The sequence below is a fragment of the Doryrhamphus excisus genome, linkage group LG4 (genome assembly GCF_037039965.1).
Source record: "Doryrhamphus excisus strain RoL-2023G ecotype Guam linkage group LG4, RoL_Dexc_Guam_v1.1, whole genome shotgun sequence".
In the NCBI taxonomy this organism is placed as follows: Eukaryota; Metazoa; Chordata; class Actinopteri; order Syngnathiformes; family Syngnathidae; genus Doryrhamphus; species Doryrhamphus excisus.
The window spans coordinates 15,155,524-15,176,694 of NC_136360.1; the positions used below are offsets into that span (position 1 = coordinate 15,155,524).

Genomic DNA, 21,171 nt, shown 5'->3' on the forward strand with positions numbered 1-21,171 from the left:
ACTCTGTTTCAAAATGCATTAGCTTGCATTAAAATCTTGTTTTAATGCAATATTGTTTATTTTCTTCATTTATAACATTTGCTGGCATGATTAATCACCCCCCCTGCTGAATATTTGGTATTACCCAACCTCTATACCTAATGTTCACTTTGCTTTGGCATGGATGAAGACAGCAGAACAGAAGAACCTTAATAAGAGCTCTAACAGACAAACATTGCTTGGTCCACACCTACAGCTAATAATAAGTAAAAAATCCCAACAAAAAGAGGTAAATACTCATGTTGCTAAGTTAGGTGATGATCTGAGAGTGGAGTTGGCAAGCCTACTGTTGGACCCCAGTGTCCTGTGAGGTGAAGCCTGGCCTGGGGGGGTCAGGGATGTACTGTCCTCGGTTTAGTGATGGTAACTTGGCTGTTTTCCACATCATCTTGTCAGCAGTGAAGGTATTTTAGTGATCAAATAACGCCAGAGCCTACACACAAGCTACTTTTCTCCTGGCATTTCTACAGTTTTAAAAGAGGATTCCGCCCTGCTGCGGGACGGTAACCATGGTGATGACAGACGCTCCTTCAAGTGTCCTTATGCACCAGTTCTGCTGCAGCGGGTGACGGTGGTGGTTTATTAGCTGTAGGTGTGGACCAACAATGTTCAATGTTGCCGCTGTTCTGCTGTCTCCATCCATGCCAAATTAAAGTGAAAATTAGGTATAGAGAACAGGTTGGGTAATACCAAATATTCACTTTTGGATCATTCGTGGATCACATACCTGTTACAATTTCAACAAATATTTTTCATCATACGAACTATTGTTTTACAGATGTTTTTTCATTGCTGTTTAACAGGTGAGTTGTTCATGTTTACATTAGGCATTTAGCATCAATGCTACACTTAGTTCATTATAAGCATAAGCATTCTATATACATGTACTGTATACATATACACATACATGTATACATACCTATGGTATACGTCAGTAGAGCTTATTAGAATAGATAGTATAAATCACAATACTTAGGGGTAGGAGAGAGAGGGTAAAAGAAGAGGCACACATAATAAACTAGCAAAAAGCATTCAAGAAGAAAAAAGTAATAGTAATATTCATAAAAATAGAATTTTTAAAGAATAATTTGCAGTGTATTGCTGATGATGCATCAGCATTCATTATTACTTGTGTTTGTGATTTCTAGTGGAATAGTATGTAGCTGTATACCTACTGAATCATCAGAATCCTTATTCCTCTTTCTGCCCAGCGTTAGGAATCTGCTTAAACGTGGTCAGAATAAGATTGGTTAGTCCCATCCACGATGGTATAGCGTTGAATCTACCTTTTGTCTTGACCTTTTCTATGTGCTGTATCTCCTCTCATGTCTGCTTTTTAAAACATTTTAGCAGCTTTTACACTGGAAACGTATGAGGAGACATCTTATGGGTACATTGCTGATGAGCTGCCGTGGGACAGTGCAAGGGAACGGTGTTACCAGCGATCTGGCTCCTTGGCCGGTGTCTCTACGCCGGTTGACAACAACGAGATTAACAACTTCTTAACGTCCTTGAACATTTCTGAAGCTGCGTGGATCGGCCAGAAATTCACCACTCATCTTCAAAGTAGGTTCAGTTGTTGCATGCACCTCCTTCATTTATTAATGACAGTGGGACAACTCTGGAAAAAGTGCCTCAGAAGTCGCATAAAACTTCTCAGAGGATGAAACCTGCAGTGCTGCGAATGTCCACTATGTCTCTATGTGTGGTGCAAAAAAGGTTCATCTGAGACTTTGATTCTGGAGGTCACCGGGCGCTCAGACCGGAAGAATGCCAGTCTTCTTCTCAGGTTTCCTTCCATGGACGCAGTGACTGCTCTTATTTAAGTTTTCACCCTAACTGCTAGGGAATCTTTTCTTATTCCATTCAGTCCCGTATTAATGAGTTCCAGCACCGTGCAAACCCGATCCAAGGAAAGCCTGTTCAGCTGACTCTGTTAGTGCACGCTATTCATGGCGCTTACCAGGAAGTCTTCAACCGTGACGGCTCCTGGCGCTGGACTTGCGTTTCTTGGAAGCAGAATGGCGGAGGCTGGACGCTATTAACTGATGGCTGCATGGTCTACACCGGCGATGGCTTGGACTCTTCTGACAGCACTGGGCCAGATGGACTATTTCTTATTGGCCAGGAGCAGGACACCTATGGGGGCTCATTTAAGAAGGATGAGTCATTCTCAGGAAGCACCACTGAGCTTCACATATGGGATCGAGCACTGAGTAGAAGCCAAATGGCCACAATGGAAAAGGAGCGTTCACCAGCTACATCTGGGCTGATTTTCAAGTGGAGCGCAGCATGGGTGGAAAAGGGAGTCCTCCCTTCCAAAGCTGTGGAGAAGTAGCCCATGTGAAAGTATACTGGGCGGCTTTCAGCATCGCGGGGATGGCTTAGCACGTTTTGATATGAAAGCGGATCTCAGCAAGAGCAGACAAGGACATACGATATGCACCAGGCTTTGCAGTTTGACTGTGCTGCCATGAGACTCGGGTGTGGTTGCTGTGCAGAGAAACAATGGATGGCACCCCCTCAGCAGACCCGAAAAGCCCCCAGTGTGGAGGACCCCCCTGAGGAAACACTGGAGTTAGAAGCTGAAGACTAAGAGCATAAAATAGGACTAAAAAAGATAAAAACATAACACTGCAGTTAAAAGCTGAAGACTAAGAGCATAAAATAGGACTAAAAAGATAAAAACATAAGAAAAATTAAAAAATATTAGTTAAAAGCCTGATTAAAAAAGGGAAGAAGGGAAAAGGGAAGAGGTAGTTAAATTGACATCCTGTACTAACGGTATGTGAGTAAAGAGCAAGTATATGTGAAATACTTGCAGTAGCAGCAGACATTTATCCACACGACAACACACAGGCTCATTGTTTATGTTTAATGGCTTTGTGGTCTCCTTTTCCTTCTGCTCAGCGTCAGTTAAGCTGCTTGCAGTTCTTGTAAATGTTTTGTGGCTCACATCACTCGTAATCCACCCTTCTGTCCTGTGCTGACATCATGGTCCCCGTGGGGACCGCTCCTCCCTCTGGAACGGAACACGGAGTAACACATGTGTACTCCTTCAGCAACTTCAGCTGTTGCTCTTTTCATTTAGAAAGTGTCTCTTTTGTCAACAGTCCATCGTGTTTCAAAGACGTATGCGCTGATCCCTGGTTGATTGCAGCTAGTTGCTTCCAGACACGGATTCCTGACTTATGCAGTCAATGTAATATTTCTGTAGTTAGAGCACAGAAAATATTTTTATGACCTTCTAAATATTGGAGACCTCTAGACATGAAATAACACCCCTACAGTCACCTTCTACTACCCGATGTAGTGGTCAGAATAAGAGAAAGTAAGACATAATATAGGGCAGCACGGCGGTCGAGTGGTTAGGGCACAGACCTCACAGCTAGGAGACCAGGGTTCAATTCCACCCTTAGCCATCTCTGTGTGGAGTTTGCATGTTCTCCCGGGTTTTCTCCGGGTACTCCGGTTTCCTCTCACATTCCAAAAACATGCTAGGTGACTCCAAATTGTCCATAGGTATGAATGTGAGTGTGAATGGTTGTTTGTCTATATGTGCCCTGTGATTGGCTGGCAACTAGTTCAGGGTGTACCCTGCCTCTCGCCCAAAGACAGCTGGGATAGGCTCCAGCACCCCCCGCGACCCTCGTGAGGAAAAGCGGTAGAAAATGAATGAATGAAGACGTAATATAGACTCACATGCTTGCTGTTTTGACTTCTTGTTTCTCCACTGTACTTCCTGCGATGGCTGTTGTCTCACCCTGGTAACATTATTGGCACAACATATCGGTATGGATCTTTTCAATTTGTAATGTTATTTTTTCTGCTTGGAAATGCTCCGTTTAGGCCACCATACATCACGTTTGCCTCATGATGCTAATTGGAAACTAATAATGGTCTGTTGTCAACCACAAAATGGCAATCTCCAAGTTCTTCAGTTTGTGTCTTACCGAGTGAAATCGGACAGCTTTGTGGGAGCAGACTGGGGAAGGCCCTTCTCTGTGCCAGCATGGCTGGGCCCCAGTGCACCAAGGAAGGTCCCTAAAGCCACGCTTGAATGACTTTAATGTGGGACAACTTAGAACCTGAAGATGGCCTAGACAACTTTTGGGACGAATAAGACCAGAATGTTGAGCTCATGTGCCATCTTTCGAGTCCAACGCCAGTGGTCATGTTTTTCTGGATTAGCGGACAAAATATTTCCCAGATGCTTCCCCAAATTGGAATTGACCAAGTCCTGATTTTCTCTTATGTTTATCGAGAGTAAGGCCATTTTTGATGAGCGGACAGTTCTGCCATGGTCGTTGGCAGCATGGCTCGGACGGTAGAGTGAATCTGTGATGGGCATTTATGCATCGTTCACTGAAAAATCATCTTTCTGATCATAACTATTGACTCGTTTCTCATTTCAGTTTGCTGCACATTTAACCCTCCTCTTTTATCTGACAAGGTAACATCTCCGCCTTCGATCACGCCTTTTTGGACTCCATTTTGGAGGGGAACGCCTTGCGGAATCAGACGTTCTCCGTGACGTTTGTGGACAGCACTCAGCCTGGGGAAGAATGCGGTGCCTTTGACCCCGCTACCGGGACTGTGATCCTGGAGAAGTGTGATTCCTCTAGAGGAGCCGTCTGCCAGTTTAAGAAAGGTGCCAGTCATGACGATGGAACTTATGTGAGGACATTGGAGGCTTTTTCAAAGTGTGGGACAGTGAGCCCACTTTGGTCGGTTCTTTACCACTTTAGCCTGCCTGAACCCGAAAATGCAGAGAAGATCGTAGAGACGCTTCAATCCAAGTCCAGTAGCTTATTTCACACCTCATCCGTTTACAGGATCTTGTCAGGTTAGGTTTATAACCATCTTAAGATCTTAGATCTTCTTCACCTTTTTAAATTCCGGCAGGCGAAAGTGCAAAAGAACTTGACAGTCCAAATTTTTAGGAGATTATTCCCGCTGGGGGGGCGGCACGGTGGTCTAGTGGTTAGCGCGCAGACCTCACAGCTAGGGTACCAGGGTTCAATTCCACCCTCGGGCATCTCTGTGTGGAGTTTGCATGTTCTCCCCGTGCATGCATGGGTTTTCTCCGGGTACTCCGGTTTCCTCCCACATTCCAAAAACATGCTAGGTTAATTGGCGACTCCAAATTGTCCATAGGTATGAATGTGAGTGTGAATGGTTGTTTGTCTATATGTGCCCTGTGATTGGCTGGCGACCAGTTTGGTTTTGCTAAACGTTGATCCATTTTAACATAACTTTGTTTTTGAGCTGCTGAGCCCCACCTTAAGTCTTCACAGCTCTCATGCTTTTCATGCTTTTCAATGAAATCGTACTTATTGCCTAGCAAGCATTAACATATTATAGTAGCAAGTGAGTCCATTTTTATTTGTGCTTTTAGAAGTGCTGGATCCTGGAAATTTCCCAAAGACAGCGTTCTTCAGCATGTTGGTACTGGAACCCTTAGCCCAGCCCGTCACCCTTTCATTGTGCTTGTTCCACGGAAGACAGATTGCTGGACTAATACTGATTTGCTTTGGGTTGATGAAGGAGCAGAGTAGCTACTGGGACGGTGACCTGCCTTTCATGCATCGCTTGACCCAGGCTGCCCTGCACATCATGGAGACCGGTGGCCCGAATGTCCTCACATCTAGCGATGTCCACTTCCTGTCTCAAAGGATGGAGATGGAGTTGTCGGCCCTGGCGAGCGGCCACACGGACAGAGCGGATGCAGCAGAGGCAATGCTGTCCATAGCTACAGATTACGTCAAAATGGCCAGTGTGATGCTGGAGCCGCACGTGGCTCAACAGTGGATGGGCCTCACAGGCGATGGGGTGAGCGCTTTTGTTTGGGAAAAGCTTTCTGTCCAATTGTCCTGCATGCATCAAACTGACACCATAGCTGCTGCTCGGAATGCTACTCTGGTCCTGGTAGACCATTCCGTACGCATCTTTGTAGATACAGGGGTTCGGATACGATTCAAAAGCATTGTATTTTGCACAAAGCATACAAATGATGATCTGATTCAATGGTTCCAATCAAAGCTAATATAATGAAGATAAAATAAAATAAATAAAATAAAATAAAGAAGCGTATAAGCGTGTTATGTCAAATGTGTACATCACATCGCAGCACATCTTATTTTCCTTCAAAAGCGCCGACAAAACAAGACGCTTTTTCTGCTGTTGTGTATTTGGGAACTCAAAAGTGAAGGGACGTGTTGTTCTGCAGGTTGTGTTCTCACTGAGCTGAGCTGTTGGTGCACGGTCAGCGTGGGGGAGGTCCACGCATCCGCCAGTCATGCATGTGTGACGTCATGGAATCAAGTTTGTTTGTAGTTCTAAATGGAACTAGGATGCTATGTTTTTTTAGCTTTTTTTCTCTACATCATCATATGCAAATGATATGCAAATTAGCCGATGAGCTCATCTAGCAATTTCTGGGACAGCCAATAGCTACTTGTTTTACCGGGTCTCCGGGGATTTATGGTGATCCCTGTCCATCCGGGAGGCTGATACCAATGCAGCCGCAAGCAGATATCGGGTCACGATGTATCATTCACAAGCATAGCTGCTACCTTGATGATGCGCATCTTGATTTTACTTCCACGTGATGGATTTGCATGATTACCAAATGTCCGTTTGAATTTGTTTGCCAAATTCCTTTTTTGTTGGATGTGATTGTCCAACAGATCAGCGTGGGGCCGTTTACTCTTGTCAGTAGCGTTGACAACCTGACTGCAACTCTGGCAGACGTGCTGTCTGCTGAGGGGAGAGGCTTCTCACTTTCTACCAAGAATATAGGTACTGGAACAGGTAGTACAATGGCAGTTGAACTACTACAGTGACAACTACAGGAAGTCATTTTCATTTGCCGAATGAATAATTGACCTGGTTATGTGGTTATTTATGATTTCTCATGTTTGCTGCTGTCTTCATGGCCAGATGTGTTCATCAGGAGCCACAAGCTGTCTGCAGAAAGCTGCTGTCAATCATTTAAACCATCCCACCTCGGCGTGAGGAGAAATGATCAGGATGAGCTGCTCATCCCCGACTCGGAGCTGCAGAGGATTCAGAAACTGGGTAAGGAAAAGTAAAACGGCATCCACGTTTATCTGTACAGCATCCCCATGGCGCCCAAGGTACGCCACAAAAATAACTTCTATTGCATCAAATAGAACAGGGTAGGATGGAATATGATATACACGTACAGCATCACGTCACGTGTCAAATGCCAGTCTGAAAAAAGACTTTGTAACATCGATAAACGTTGACTTTTATTTTTATGCTGCTGATGTACAGCTCTACCTGCCAGGAACGCTCTAGATCCCCTCCACTATGGCTTCTTCACCCAAATGTAGAAAAATATTGTTCAGCTAACAGGGCACTTTGGACACTCCTGCTGAGAAGATCCTGGCTGTGATGTTTGACAGCAGCCTGAAGCTTGATGAAGAACTGTGTACGAAGAGCAGCTTTTTTCCACCTCACCCTTTTTATCAAGAGCACAACGTGAAAAGGCTATTTAGACATTGATCAGCTATTTTTTTACTGGAGTAAATCTATTCGTCCTCCGCAGGCTCCAGTTGGTGCAAAATGCAGCTGCTGGCCTTCTCACTAATGTTCCAAAAACGCCCCAATGGCTCCATTCTCTTTTCTCTCCATTGGCTCCCCATATTTCTACCATCCATTTGTTTTTCTTCAAGGCCGTGAATGGTCTTGCTCCAGCATATTGGCTGAAGTTTGAACCATCCGCCGCCAATCCAGGCCCCTTCTGAATAAACAAGATGGGACGTCCCGAGGACCAGATGCACCTGCAAAAGAAAATCTGCTGTGTTGCGTGACATCATTTGGAAACCTTTGGTGTGTTTTCTTACAGGACACCAGGACGTGATGTTTATTCACACTCACTACAGCCATCTGGATGAGCTTTTATCGGGTACACCACAGCCTCTGACTAAACAAGAGAACATGAAAAGGTTTGCTTTTTATCGTTGATGAATGCTGGGTACCATTTGGACTCCAGCGATGGAGCTCATTTGCCATTCAGCATTTACTCCCCAGCAAATTGCCTTATTTTTATTTATTAAGCGCATTTCATTGACTGTAGGTTGCTAATAAATAATCATCATAAAATACAGTACAGCAGGCCGCATGGTGGACAAGCGGTTAGCATGTATGCCACGCAGTCAGGAGATGGAGAGTTCTCCGGTTGCCTCCTCCATTCCAAAACATTGGAATAGTCATTGGCCACTCCAAATTGTCCATAGGTATGAATGTGGGTGGGAATGCTGGGTTGTCTATATGTGCTCTGGGATTGGCTGGCCACCAGTCCAGGGTGTACCCCAGTCCACAGCTCACTCCACCTTTTGGCTTGACATTGACGTACGCTCCCGATTTCATAATCACATTTCCAATAAGAGTGACTGTTGTAATGATTAGTTGACACTCCAGAACCCTCCTCTTTTTCTCTTCAATTACCATTGCTCACTCACAACACAATCCAGGTTTGTGTCTCACTACCTATTCAAGGCATTTCAAGTAGGCATTTTAAGTATCAAACCTGTAGGTGCGGGCGGCACGGCGGTCTAGTGGTTAGCGCGCAGACCTCACAGCTAGGAGACAAGGGTTCAATTTCTGTGTGGAGTTTGCATGTTCTCCCCCGTGCATGCGTGGGTTTTCTCCGGGTACTCCGGTTTCCTCCCACATTCCAAAAACATGCTAGGTTAATTGGCCACTCCAAATTGTCCATAGGTACAATTTGCCCTGTGATTGGCTGGCGACCAGTCCAGGGTGTACCCCGCCTCTCGCCCGAAGACAGCTGGGATAGGCTCCAGCACCCCCCGCGACCCTCGTCAGGAAAAAGCGGTAGAAAATGAATGAATGAATGAACATGTAGGTGCTCACCACTAATGAAATATAATACAAGATGATTGATGGCTGCCAAACTAATGTTTTTGTCTCAGCACACAACCATGGTGCGTTCAAGGAATTGGTTTGATGAAAAAACATCAGTGACGCATAAAGACATCTTTAACGCTGGTACATGCGTTTCAACCTCTACTTTTTTACCTGAACTCCACTTTTGTTTGGCCAAAAGTCTGCAGTTTTGCCAGTCGGTGAATGCTGAATGGCCAATGACCCTGTGTGCGTCCCGAGGGCGTCTCGTCACAAGATAGTGAGGAAATTAAATGTATGTAATGTAATGTACGTGCCTTTCTTGCTTCCTTTTCCTTTTCAGAAGTGTCCTTGGTCACCTGGCGTCTGCTGTCATTTCCGCCACCGTCCGTGATGCCTCCAAGGCCCAAACAATCCCTGTTGCTGTCAAGTACAAGCTGGGCTTATCACATACGGTACTGCTACTTCTGTGCCTGCATGTGCGTCCTTTCCAAGGGTACATCGTTACATGGTCACGCCTACTAGAAGTATCAAGTACAAGTATAAACTAGACAGTGTAAAAGGGATCAAACATGTTTCCCTTCCAGCGTATGGCCTGGAGCAGTTCCAATCCCATTCCCATCCTGCATGCCTTATGAATAGCATCACAGTTGGCTTGTCATTAGTTTGCATTAGTAAATACTACTATTATATACTATATAATAATACTACTAACACACTATTAAAAGTTGGATTGTGTTTTTGTCTAGATGGAGAATGCACAGAGATTTATCCCGGTCTGCGCCTTCTGGAATTTCAGCCTCATGTAAGTTTCATCAGCAACCAATGATGCCATTGACTTTGCAGACCATTCCCTACGTAAGTGACATTTGTGTGATCTTACGCAGGGACAGTCACAGCAGGGGCTGGTCCAGTGAAGGCTGCAGCGTGGTCTTTGCTGCATCTGGTGTCACTTCCTGTCAGTGCAACCACACCACCAACTTTGCAGTGTTGATGAATTACTTGAGACCAAAGGTGAATTATAGTTGGAATGCGTACACTTAGGGCTGGATGATATGGACCACAACTCATATCCCGATATATGTAGGTAAAATATCCAGCAGCCTCTCCACCTCCATCCTCCGCGGGATATCCGATCGTTTGGCATAGCAGAGCAATGCTCAAAGCTAACAAAGCTAAGTGCTTGGTTCGGGCTTGCTTGGCATTGCCAGCAGTAAGTCCAGCCTGTTTATGGTGAACATTGGCCTCTGCCAAGGCTGCCCTTTGGCACCCGCTCTCTTCACAATTTTCATGGACAGAATTTGTACACACAGCCAAGGCGTCGAGGGGAAAATTTGAAATTCTTTCCATAATTGTATTATGTTCACCCAACAAATTATTTCTTTGAATGTGGAAGGCAAAGCTCTCAATTTATCCATCGATCTATGATGTTCCCACCCTGACCGACCCAAAGCTCGTGACCGAAAGGAGGAGATTGTGGATACAAACAACCTAAATGAGTTTCCTCCTTAGGGTAGCTGGACTAAGAGATAGGGTGAGGAGCTTTGTCATCCGGGAGGGGCTCAGAGTAGGACTCGAGAGGAGTCAGTTGAGGTGGCTCGGGCATCATCTAGTCCGGATGCCTCCCGGACGCCTCCCTGGTGAGGTGTTCCGGGCATGCCCAGTCGGGAAAAGGCCCGGGGGGAAGACCTGGGACACTCTCGAGGGATTATGTCTCACCTGGGACCCGGACCCAGATAAGCGGAGGAAAATGGACGGATGGATAAATAAAACTCTAAGAAGGCAGCAGGCGACGCAGAGCTGCTGTAACTGGTTTGCACTCGGGCGGCGCCATCTTGAAACATGAGACCTCCGCATCAAATCCAGTCGATTCCCACATGAACGTTATGCTTGTTTTTCATGAATGTCACCCAACCCTACGTACACGATACAACTATTCTGTGGCTCATCCTGTGCCAGTGCAGTGCAATTGAATTGCCAGTAGGTGGCACTGCTGGTGCTTTCCCATGTTTACCATTTGAAATGCAATAAGAGAGAGTTTCTTAGCGGCCGTCCCTCCTAAAAGCGGTGCATTCAACCTATAATGTCCAGGGTGACGAAGAGATCTCCCATCCTAACATCACTCTCCTCTCTCCTCATCCACACCCCATTCCTTCTCTTCTGACCCAGTGGAGTCCTGAGGAAGAGCTTGTTCTGACCAAGCTGACGTTCATCGGTTCCGGAGCATCTCTGTGCGCTCTGGTGGTGACCTTGATGCTGTTCACTGTGTTGGAGTGAGTAGCTGAACGTGAACGTGTCCTTTCTTTGCTTTGAGACAGACAATCGCTATTACCCAATTAAGGATGCTGTTCATTGATATGTGCATTTTTCCACCAAAAATGTGAATGCTTATGTGTGCGCCCGGGACGGCTTACACCTTAGCACATTTGTCAAACTCAAGGCCCGGGGACCAGATTGATGAACTCAATTTAAGTGTTTAAAAATGCACTTATCTTTCTTGCTCAATGTGCTAAAAAGGACCTTTTGAATCATATGCAGTTAGAGATAAAGCCCGTTTGAAATGAATTATAGTCATTTACTCCCATTTTTCCCGTGTATGTAAGCTAGCGAGTACACTACTTGCTAGCGGTGTTGGTTCCTGGTGTGTATAAAACACCATTTGATTTGTCAGTGAAGTGGATATGCAAATGAGCTGTCAACTTCAGAGTAGGCTGGCTTATCTTTTTGTCAATATTCAGACAATAAGAAAAGCTTTAATATCTGAAATATTGGCATCCAGTGTGACTTTTATTTAGTGCAAGACCAAGAGTCCATTTCACTTTCACCGGCTTTGCTTAATGTGCTTTTGGATTTGTTTCCATGCTTTCAATGTGAAATACGTTTCTTGCTTTTGATGCGTCTCCTGATAGATGATTCAATAATCAGTCAATAATTGTGACGTCCAGTTTTGGTGACAGGCCTAAGGGTGTGTCTTCACGGCCTTGGAGTACAGCTGCTGTGCTCGTGGTCACTGAATCAAACCACGGCGTTGGCCTGTCAATGTTCTGTATTGCTTTCTCATGATCAGCCTTAATTGGCTGTTTTCTGTGAGGGCCTGCCTTTATGTTTCAATAGAATGTGACATTTGTCTCCCAAGCATCCCTCGGTCTGACAGGACGTCCATCCACAAGAACTTGTTCGTGGCTCTGATCTGCGCTCAAGTCATTCTGCTGTGCAGCGGCTCGGCCGTTCACAACAAGGTACGGACCCGTGGGTTGCACACAGGGCGTGGAAGCATTGTTGGTGCTTGTCAGAAGATGAAGCAGCCACCTGCAGGTGTGGCATATCAAGATGACGATCGCACAGGCGGGACTGATTGGCCACAGTAAAAGGCCACTCCAAAATGTCCAGATGTAATGTAACATGTAATGTAGTTTTACATGTACGTATATTTCCATTTCCACGTTTGCTTAAAGAAAGTAACAGGTCAATGGTAGAAGTACTCCTGTGTGTGTAGAAATATCAGTAGTATCTTCAGCTGTATCGGCGTAGAGCGGAGGGAAATGTAACTTGGATGTGTTGCTGCGCTGGCAGCTGGCGTGCACGCTAGTGGCGGCGTTGCTGCACCTCTTCTTCATGGCGGCCTTCAGCTGGATGCTGGTGGAGGGTCTGCTGCTTTGGAGCAAAGTGGTCGCCGTCAACCTCAGCGAGGAAAGACACATGAAGTATTACTACCTCATCGGGTGGGGTACGCCGTATTCTCATTGGAATCATGTGACTCTCCGTCACAGTTGCTGAATCCTTTTTTCTTTTCTTCTTTAACCCCCCCCGCCCCTCCAGGTCTGCCAGTGCTCATCGTCACCATCACCCTGGCGTCAGCATCAGGCAAATACTTGGCGGATGGATATTGCTGGCTGAGTGTCCAGAACGGCGTCATCTGGAGTTTTGCCGGGCCCGTCATCTTCATCATTATGGTTAGCACTTCCTGGTCATCTTGTCATGCTAGCTCTCTTATTGCTGACATGCAATGCATGTACTGAAAGGCCTTTATTTATTCTCATCAAACAATGCACTTGTCCATTCTGTTGTTTCTATTGTTGGCCTTTGTTTCTTCTGCAGGTGAATATCATGGTCCTGACCAGGGTGGTGGTCATCACCATATCCACGGCCAAAAGGAGATCCATCATGTTGCAGATGGGTGCCAGCCCGCTGGAGCAAGCCTACGAGCAAGTTAGGTACTGGCCAAAGGGGGGCGCTATTTGTTCTCTTTTTACAGCTTGATGCAGGCTGTTTGACAGACGCAAGCCGGCCGAAGATGAAATATGCATCCATTTTCACCGTTTGGGATGCTTCACTTTTGACCAGACTACATTAAAAATTGCTTTTAAATGGACTGACAATGAGGTTACATTTTATACTGTAACAAACAATATCATCTTCTATTGTCAATAATATATCATCCATACTTTTTCCCCCCAAATCATCATTTGTGCATAATGTTGCATAGGTGTGTGTTCTTAAAGAGAGACATCAATTAAGACATGAAATAAACGACCGGATGGCATTTCCTTGTGAAAAGAATGACCCGGGCATTGAACGTAACAGCATGTCACGGTCCATGCTCCAGCATCCAATCCGTGGGAATCTCTCCCACATGCCATCCGCTGGATTGGGAATGATCCTATTGGTGGATCAGCCTCAGCCCACCAGGCCTCACAGTAGGCACACTATAAGGACTTTCAAAGCCGGCCTTCAACCGTTTGGCACCCCTGGGTGGCAGCCGTCTCGGAAACTCAAACAAATTCCTCCGCTGAACAAGCTAGGGCCCGCTGCCTTCCGTGTGACACGCTGCTGTGGTTTGGCGGTCACCTCATTCCACTCGAAACAGAATGAAAGGAGATTTAAGGTGGGACGATGTCACCCCGGCTGCTGGGGTGCAGCCCAGACCGCTCACTTTCATCCAAAAGTACAATCATAGATGATTCTAGATATTTGGCAGCATTTGGAGATGATGATAATACTTGGAACGGTTGCATCTTTTGTGTCGTGTGTGGCGTCGGCGTGCTTAAGATTGGTGTCATGTGACCGCAGGGCTGCTGTGAAAGCGGTTCTGGTTCTGCTGCCCATCCTGGGATTGACGTGGCTTTGTGGGGTCCTGGTCCCGTTTTCCATCATCATGGCCTACATCTTCATCCTCCTCAACTCCCTGCAGGTACACGGCCACTCTTCTTCTCATGTTTGATTCTGATAAAAGAGCCAAATGGCCATCAAGGCTAATGAATGAATCTTTCATCCTAAGCTGATGATATGACACCAAAGATGATAGCAAATAGCGACTATTATTCCAGTAAAACATCCATGAGAGGAGACCAGACAACCTTCTTTAGATCAATTGTAATCCCAAACGATTCATATTCCCAATAAGGCTCATGCTAAAAAAGCCATGGTGGTTAAGTCAAAGTGTAACCTATCTTAGGAAAATATCACCACCACCTTCATCATCGTCATCATCGAGAAGAAAAATGTGCAAGCCAAAGTAAAATGCAACTTTTCAGCAATTTGCAAAATATCCATCTGCATGTTTGTTGTTCCTTCGCGACAACTAGAAAGCTTTTCTATTATACGTTCTAATTGTGAACACACACGCACGTTCAAGGCTTTCATTTGTCAGTGGGAAGGCTGAATGCAGGAAGTGGAGCTTAAAAAAAGACTGGCGTTAAGCGACTGTTCCATTTGAAGAAAAAGGAAATCAACTTGTTTGTCTGACATTTGCATTATTCCCGGAATGGCTGCAAGGTTTCATTCGCTGGGCGGCCATTTGTCTGGACTTCAGGGACCAAAGGCCTGTGTTCCATCCCTAGCCATAAGCTCTATGGAAGGAGTATAGGCAACGGTCGGAGCATAAAAATTTCTTTCCATCTTGAAGTTCATTGTGACATGATGGAGCAGTAGCGCTGCGGCGAGGAATTTCATCCACCGTGGATTGGGTATCCTACTTTGGTATTCCATCAACCGGATTTGGATTTGAAAATGTAAATATCAGCCTCTCCGATGTGAATATTTGTGACAGCAGCCCTATTGTCCTTCATCGGACCTGGAAGACGCCCGTTCTCCTTCTCCTCTTGTCTTTGCTGACCCAACCAACCAGCGTTGGTGTTGGTTTAGCAGGTGGACTTGGCCTCTATTACCTCTTAACCTTCTTCTGTGTTGTCCCCATTTGCCGCTGCGTGTGACGTCGGTTGGTCACGTGGTACGGCGCGACCACCTTTTTGCCCCAGGGTGGGTTACGTACCCGTCAACCTGGGACGCTTTGTTCGATTCCTTGAAAGCGACTACTTTGTTCACTGCAATGTTTTGCAAATTGGAGTGTATGCAAACCGAGCTGTCAATAACGACCCCTGCAGTGAGAGAACCTCAGAGCCCGGACCTCAACCTCACCAAACACCTTTGGCGACAACTAGAACTTCCGGAAATTCCAGGTGAAGGACACTTGAAAAAATCTTATGGAAAGTGGAATGAAGAAAAAAGGAATCTTTTTAGGATACGCTGTCTTCATCCCACTGCTGGATTTGGCTTTTTCCATGTTTTCCATTCACTGGCAGCTCCACTCATTCCAAAGGATGAATGAATGTATTTCCACTGCACCTTTACTCTGTTCAGCCCGGTATTCACGACTTTTACTCCATGTACTCAATGTCAGCAGTGCACTTTTAGGTCCCTTTCCAACCTTCCCAAGTCACACATTCTACTCCATTTTGCCATTCCGAGATGTCTTAACGTAGAAATGTAAGCAATTATTGCATCATCAAGGATCAAGCCGCGGAACTCTGCTCGCACAAGATTGATGACATCATCAGCCGGTGTCTTTTGTTGGCTGTTGGTTTGCTGGTGTCAAAAACACTTGATTTAGCATCATGGACCCGGAACGCGTGTCCTCAAAGAGGAACCCTGCCAGGCTCCCATCTGTTCCAATGACACACGCCGGCCCTTGCCTCACTCTACCGTTTCATAGATCCTCTGGCCTGTTTCCTCTTCCAGTCTTGGTTTTACGTGTTTCACTGAGACGTGGCTGGACCAAAACACAGCTAATGTTGTCCTGATCCGGTCTAGTCCTCCTCAGGTCCGCTTTCTATCTGAAACAGGACAAAACCAGAGGGTGAGGGTGGAGGTGCCATATTTAGGGACACATTACTCACCCATAAGTCTTTGTTCTTCTTTTCACTTTGTGTCAGTCGTGGTACACGCAAATATACTTCCACACTTTATATTACTGTAATACTATATTTATATTATTATAACGATATCAAATAATAACCATCATACAGTAGGACCTGATTTAGGACGTGGAACAAAACTATGCAAACTCTACATAGATAATGACAGGGAGAGCTAGAGGGTGTTTATCATTTAATAACAATATGACTATGATTAGAGTTTACATACAATAATGGGTGTTTATCATTTAATAACAATATGACTATGATTAGAGTTTACATACAATAATGGGTGTTTATCATTTAATAATAATATGAATATGATTAGAGTTTACATACAATAATGGGTGTTTATCATTTAATAATAATATGAATATGATTAGAGTTTACATACAATAATGGGTGTTTCTCATATAATAATAAAAATAATAGAGTTTACGTACAATAATGGGTGTTTATCATATAATAAAAATAATAGCATTTACATACAATAATGGGTGTTTCTCATATAATAACAATAATAATAATAATAGCGTTAACATACGATAATGGGTGTTTATCATATAATAATAATAATAATAGTGTTTACATACAATAATAGGTGTTTGTCATATAATAATAATAATAATAATAATACTAAAAATAATAGCGTTTACATACAATAATGGTGTTAATCATATAATAATAATAATAGTGTTTACATTCAATAAAGGGTGTTTATCATATAATTATATTATGAATATGATGAGAGTTTACATACAATAATGGGTGTTTATCATATAATAATAATAGCATTTACATACAATAATGTGTGTTTATCATATAATAATAATAATAATAGCGTTTACATACAATAATGTGTGTTTATCATATAATAATAATAATAATAATAGCGTTTACATACAATAATGGGTGTTTATCATATAATAATAAAAGTAGCGTTTACATACAATAATGGGTGTTTATCATATAATAATAATAGCGCTTACATACAATAATGGATTTTATCATATAACAATAAAAGTAGCGTTTACATACAGTAATGTGTGTTTATCATATAATAATAATAATAATAATAATAATAATAATAATAGCGTTTACATACAATAATGTGTGTTTATCATATAATAATAATAATAATAATAGCGTTTACATACAATAATGGGTGTTTATCATATAATAATAAAAGTAGCGTTTACGTACAATAATCAAATGTTGTGGCAAATGTAATGGGGTTGTGTTGATGTTAAGTTAGTCCTTGCATTTGTGAGAAGCTTTTCAGCATATCCAGTGCTAGCATAAGTTGCTCCAAAGTGTCATGTATATTGAGCCCATGTAACGGCACTATGCGTCGAGAATACTGTGGGGGTTCTGCTGTACCGCTAGTCATTTTTTAGTTTTTTTTCCATGTTGTGTTTAGCGAGGCACAATGGCCAACAACCACCAAGTGTTTACAAAGTTTTAGTGGCCACGGTATTCTCCCGAGTCTATTAAAACTTCCAGCTCTGATTCAGTAGGTTTTATGAGCATCTTTATCGTAAATAAAGGCACGCTTCATCTGCTTCCTTATCAGACTACAGATGAATAGCACATATGGGGGGCAGGGGCAAGGGGCTGTTTGTTGGGGCCCATCAATCGCTCCACCATCCAATCTGGAGGCAATGTCATTCAAAACTTTAGGCCGATCCATTACTGAGGTATAATAGACTCCTGGCCCTGTGGTGTCCAGCCTATTATTAGCCCATAATTTCACACCATCAATAACTTGGAGCGGCGGGTGAGGTTGGGTGAAACGAGAAGGTAGGGAGGGAAGGGAAGTTAAGAGCTGGAACGAAAATGTTGCATCTTCCCAAGTCATCGAGTCGTGACCTGATTCTTCTCATTCGTACACTGAGGGTTTGCTTTTAAACAATCCGCATTTGATGGAAGCTTTTGGGTCATTTCTCTCCTGTTTTTCCTTATCTCCAAAAAACAATTTTTTTCTTCTGGGAAGACCCAAGCCAGCTGAGCGACTATGATCGGTCCATGAACGCACCATCGTTTGTTTGGCTACGGAAGCACTTGAATCCGGCCTCAGAACTTGCAGCAAGGTGTACCCATGTTGAAGAACCTCTTCCAGTGAGGCCACATAACTTTTCCCTCCTCTGATGGGGGACCAGGGTCAGTTTGTTTGTTCACGTTCCATGACTGGGGGCCAAGTGAGGTAGGGGTTACCGTTTCCGGTTTTATGACAGAAACTGCACCCATGTCAGAAAAGTACATGCTTCATCCCAGCGGGTACAGTTTTTGTCGTGACACCGGTTGTACCGCGGCAAAACAGCTGGAGGGACTGGTGGTGGGGGCGATATGCGTATCTCTGGTAGTGTATTGTCCAGGGGGGGGTCAAATGTGGAAGCGGGCCATGTCCGGCCCCGGGCCTTAATTTGGGGACCTCTGATATTAGATATATAAGATGTATTAGTCCCACAAGGGGACATTTCAGGTTTACACAAGAGAACAGTACAAGAGAAGATATTTCTTTCTACTATATCTACTATATCTATGCTATGTACTATATCTACTATATCTACGATATGTACGATATGTACGATATCTACTATATCTAGCTCTACACTGTACATGCTGACCAAGTCACAGGTTTACAAACAAACATCATAGAATATTTCATGCTCGTAGTTAATGGCAACAATATGATGTTGATGACTGGCTAAATCAGCAAACACATGACGGTGAAAGTAGCCGTAGGTATAATCATGGAGATTTATTTATAAATCCATATTTTAATTGGAGCGTGTGATAATTATGAGGAAAACCAAATAAATGCGCCACATGATTGTTTGCATTGTGGATGTCTGGGAAAAGAAGTTTCCCTTTGAAAAAGACTTGCATCCTCAATTAGCAGCAGCAGCATCAAAACAAGATTCCGAGAGGATCCAAGGTCAGACTCCTTCCCACCAAGCCTTGTCGGAGAAGCCACTGCTATTGAACAGCGTTTAAAAAGATATAAGTATTTATAGTCTTTTGTCTCTTTTTGTTCCTTGCGTCTGCATTTCTCTTTTCCATGTGTTGATGTAGAACTGATTGCTAATTTTCCTTCATCTACGTTTTAACAGACAGGGAATCACGCCAAGGTCTCAACACTGTGTTGCTATGAAAATAAACTAAAAGGACGGTAGAGGGAGGGTGGAGCGCTATCACATTTGAAAAGTAAAGCCAGAGAATAATAGACTTCCTGTCAAAAGAGGGAGAGAATTCCTGTCGTCAGACCTCGCCTTGTTAAACCTGCAGGCATTTATTTAGCTTAGAATTACCTGCAGCTCAATTTGCTAATAGCCTCTGTCATAAGAAAGCAAACCAAAGCCAAGCGCCCACACCTCGGAGTCTCACCCTGGTTCAAGCCAGTCCGCTGTATTGAAAGAAGGACCAAGCTGGTTTCTTGGAACTGGTCCACGTCGTTTCCACACACTGTGGAGTACAGTAGACTTCCTATCCCGGCTGCCTGGGATGACGAAGGGGACTGTCCTGCGTTGCGTTACTCTGCCTTTCGTGCATACTTGCTGGGTAATTAGCGAGGACGGGGTCAGCGCAGGGCAAGAAAGCAAAGCGGTGTTGTTCTTCTATGGGGTGGCAGGGATTGCTGGGATGGGGTTGAAGTGGGGGTTAGGGTGTCGGAGGTTAAAAGGCTGTCAGATATTAGCACCAATTCACATTGAGACATTTTCTTTTCACTGCATTAAGGTCAAAGCAAATAAGCAACGCCGTCTGTTCTTTTTCTCCACGACTTTTGGTAGATGGCTAACATATCCAAAACGTTAGCGCAATCTTCTCTTCTGGGTACTTTTAGAGGTTGTTAGTCGTCTCTGAAATGGATGTTTGGTGCTTGTAATAGCTACATGGTTGACTTGTAGTGATGACACGTTTGGTCTTGTCACGACCGATGATAACCCTGGGGAAAAAGCTGTCCCTTATATCCTGGTTCCATTGGAGGGAGGGGGTGCATCTTCTAAAACGATTTGGAGTGGAAGTCACTATGCACCGATGAAGTACAGGAATTTTGGAACTGTAATAATTGTTAATTATCATGGAAGCGCCATGAACGCTTTCTGTTTTGCACACCAGTTGCAGAGCAAGAAGCTAGGCTATAGTTATGACTGGCGGCGACGGCGACTCAGGAGGGGACTGCTAAATAATCGTATTTGGAGTTAAGGAATCCCACTTCACCACGGAATCAATTAACATGATCAACCAAGTTTCACAGCATTGGATTTTTTTCAGCGTACAACATTTCCTAGGGTTCCGAGTACGATTTTGGAGCGCTACATCCAGTAGATGACTTTGGCGTCTGATGAAAGTGCAGACATTTTTCATACCTCGATTCATGGCCCTGAAGTACTCCAGTACTACAATGCCACGTCCTCGCAGTACTGATTTATTGATTGTATGTCAGTAGAATTGCAACATTGAGCTAAAGAACAACAGCTCAGCCAGCGGGACACTGATTGGGATGCGGACGCTCGTCCCCGTTGCCCTCCTGCCCTTCCTGGGGTGGCCCCCACCCCAGCTCGTCCCCTCCTTTCCTACGCACACAGACATACACTCTTCCTGCTGAGTGTTTACAGCCGCATGCTGATTCCGATGAATCTGCTTCTTGTCGGGTCCTGGATGCTTTGTGTAGGACCCCCAGGCCGCTGAAGGTGGGGAAAAAGCCCCCGACTGACAGATTGCACCAAGCCTGGACCTCCTTTTACACTGAGCAGATGTGCTCTCCCACTTGTTTTCCTTAGTAATTATCCCTCGTTAAGTGAAAGCATGTGCCAATCAAATGGCTGGGCGAGCAAGAGCGGTGCCTGAGCCGGGGCAGAGAGAGAGAGAGGGAGGGAGAGAGAGAGAGGGAGACCTAGAATGACATCCCTCCCCCTTTTTAAAGCCCAGTGTCATTTCAGAGTCATTAGAAGATGAAAGGCAATCGTTGCCAGGGTGGGAGAGATCTGCAGCAGCTGCAGGAGACATTATTCCGCCTCGTTGACTTTCAAGTGCCTGCTAATTT

General features: G+C 44.5%; 1 protein-coding gene across 1 annotated transcript in view; it reads left to right on the top strand.

Moving 5' to 3' along the window:
* The first annotated feature begins 548 nt into the window (after window positions 1-548).
* The window catches only part of LOC131129460 (adhesion G protein-coupled receptor D2), a 71,093-nt gene continuing 50,470 nt past the window's right edge, over window positions 549-21,171 (top strand). Inside the window, 20 exon segments of the mRNA XM_078789925.1 lie at window positions 549-604; window positions 1,460-1,605; window positions 1,759-1,860; window positions 1,863-2,373; window positions 4,024-4,079; window positions 4,493-4,690; window positions 5,438-5,487; window positions 5,587-5,871; window positions 6,729-6,840; window positions 6,982-7,119; window positions 7,913-8,012; window positions 9,275-9,386; window positions 9,681-9,736; window positions 9,819-9,945; window positions 11,101-11,204; window positions 12,068-12,170; window positions 12,505-12,658; window positions 12,751-12,884; window positions 13,030-13,145; window positions 14,002-14,122. Of these exon segments, the coding sequence (XP_078646051.1) occupies window positions 549-604; window positions 1,460-1,605; window positions 1,759-1,860; window positions 1,863-2,373; window positions 4,024-4,079; window positions 4,493-4,690; window positions 5,438-5,487; window positions 5,587-5,871; window positions 6,729-6,840; window positions 6,982-7,119; window positions 7,913-8,012; window positions 9,275-9,386; window positions 9,681-9,736; window positions 9,819-9,945; window positions 11,101-11,204; window positions 12,068-12,170; window positions 12,505-12,658; window positions 12,751-12,884; window positions 13,030-13,145; window positions 14,002-14,122 (2,781 nt within the window).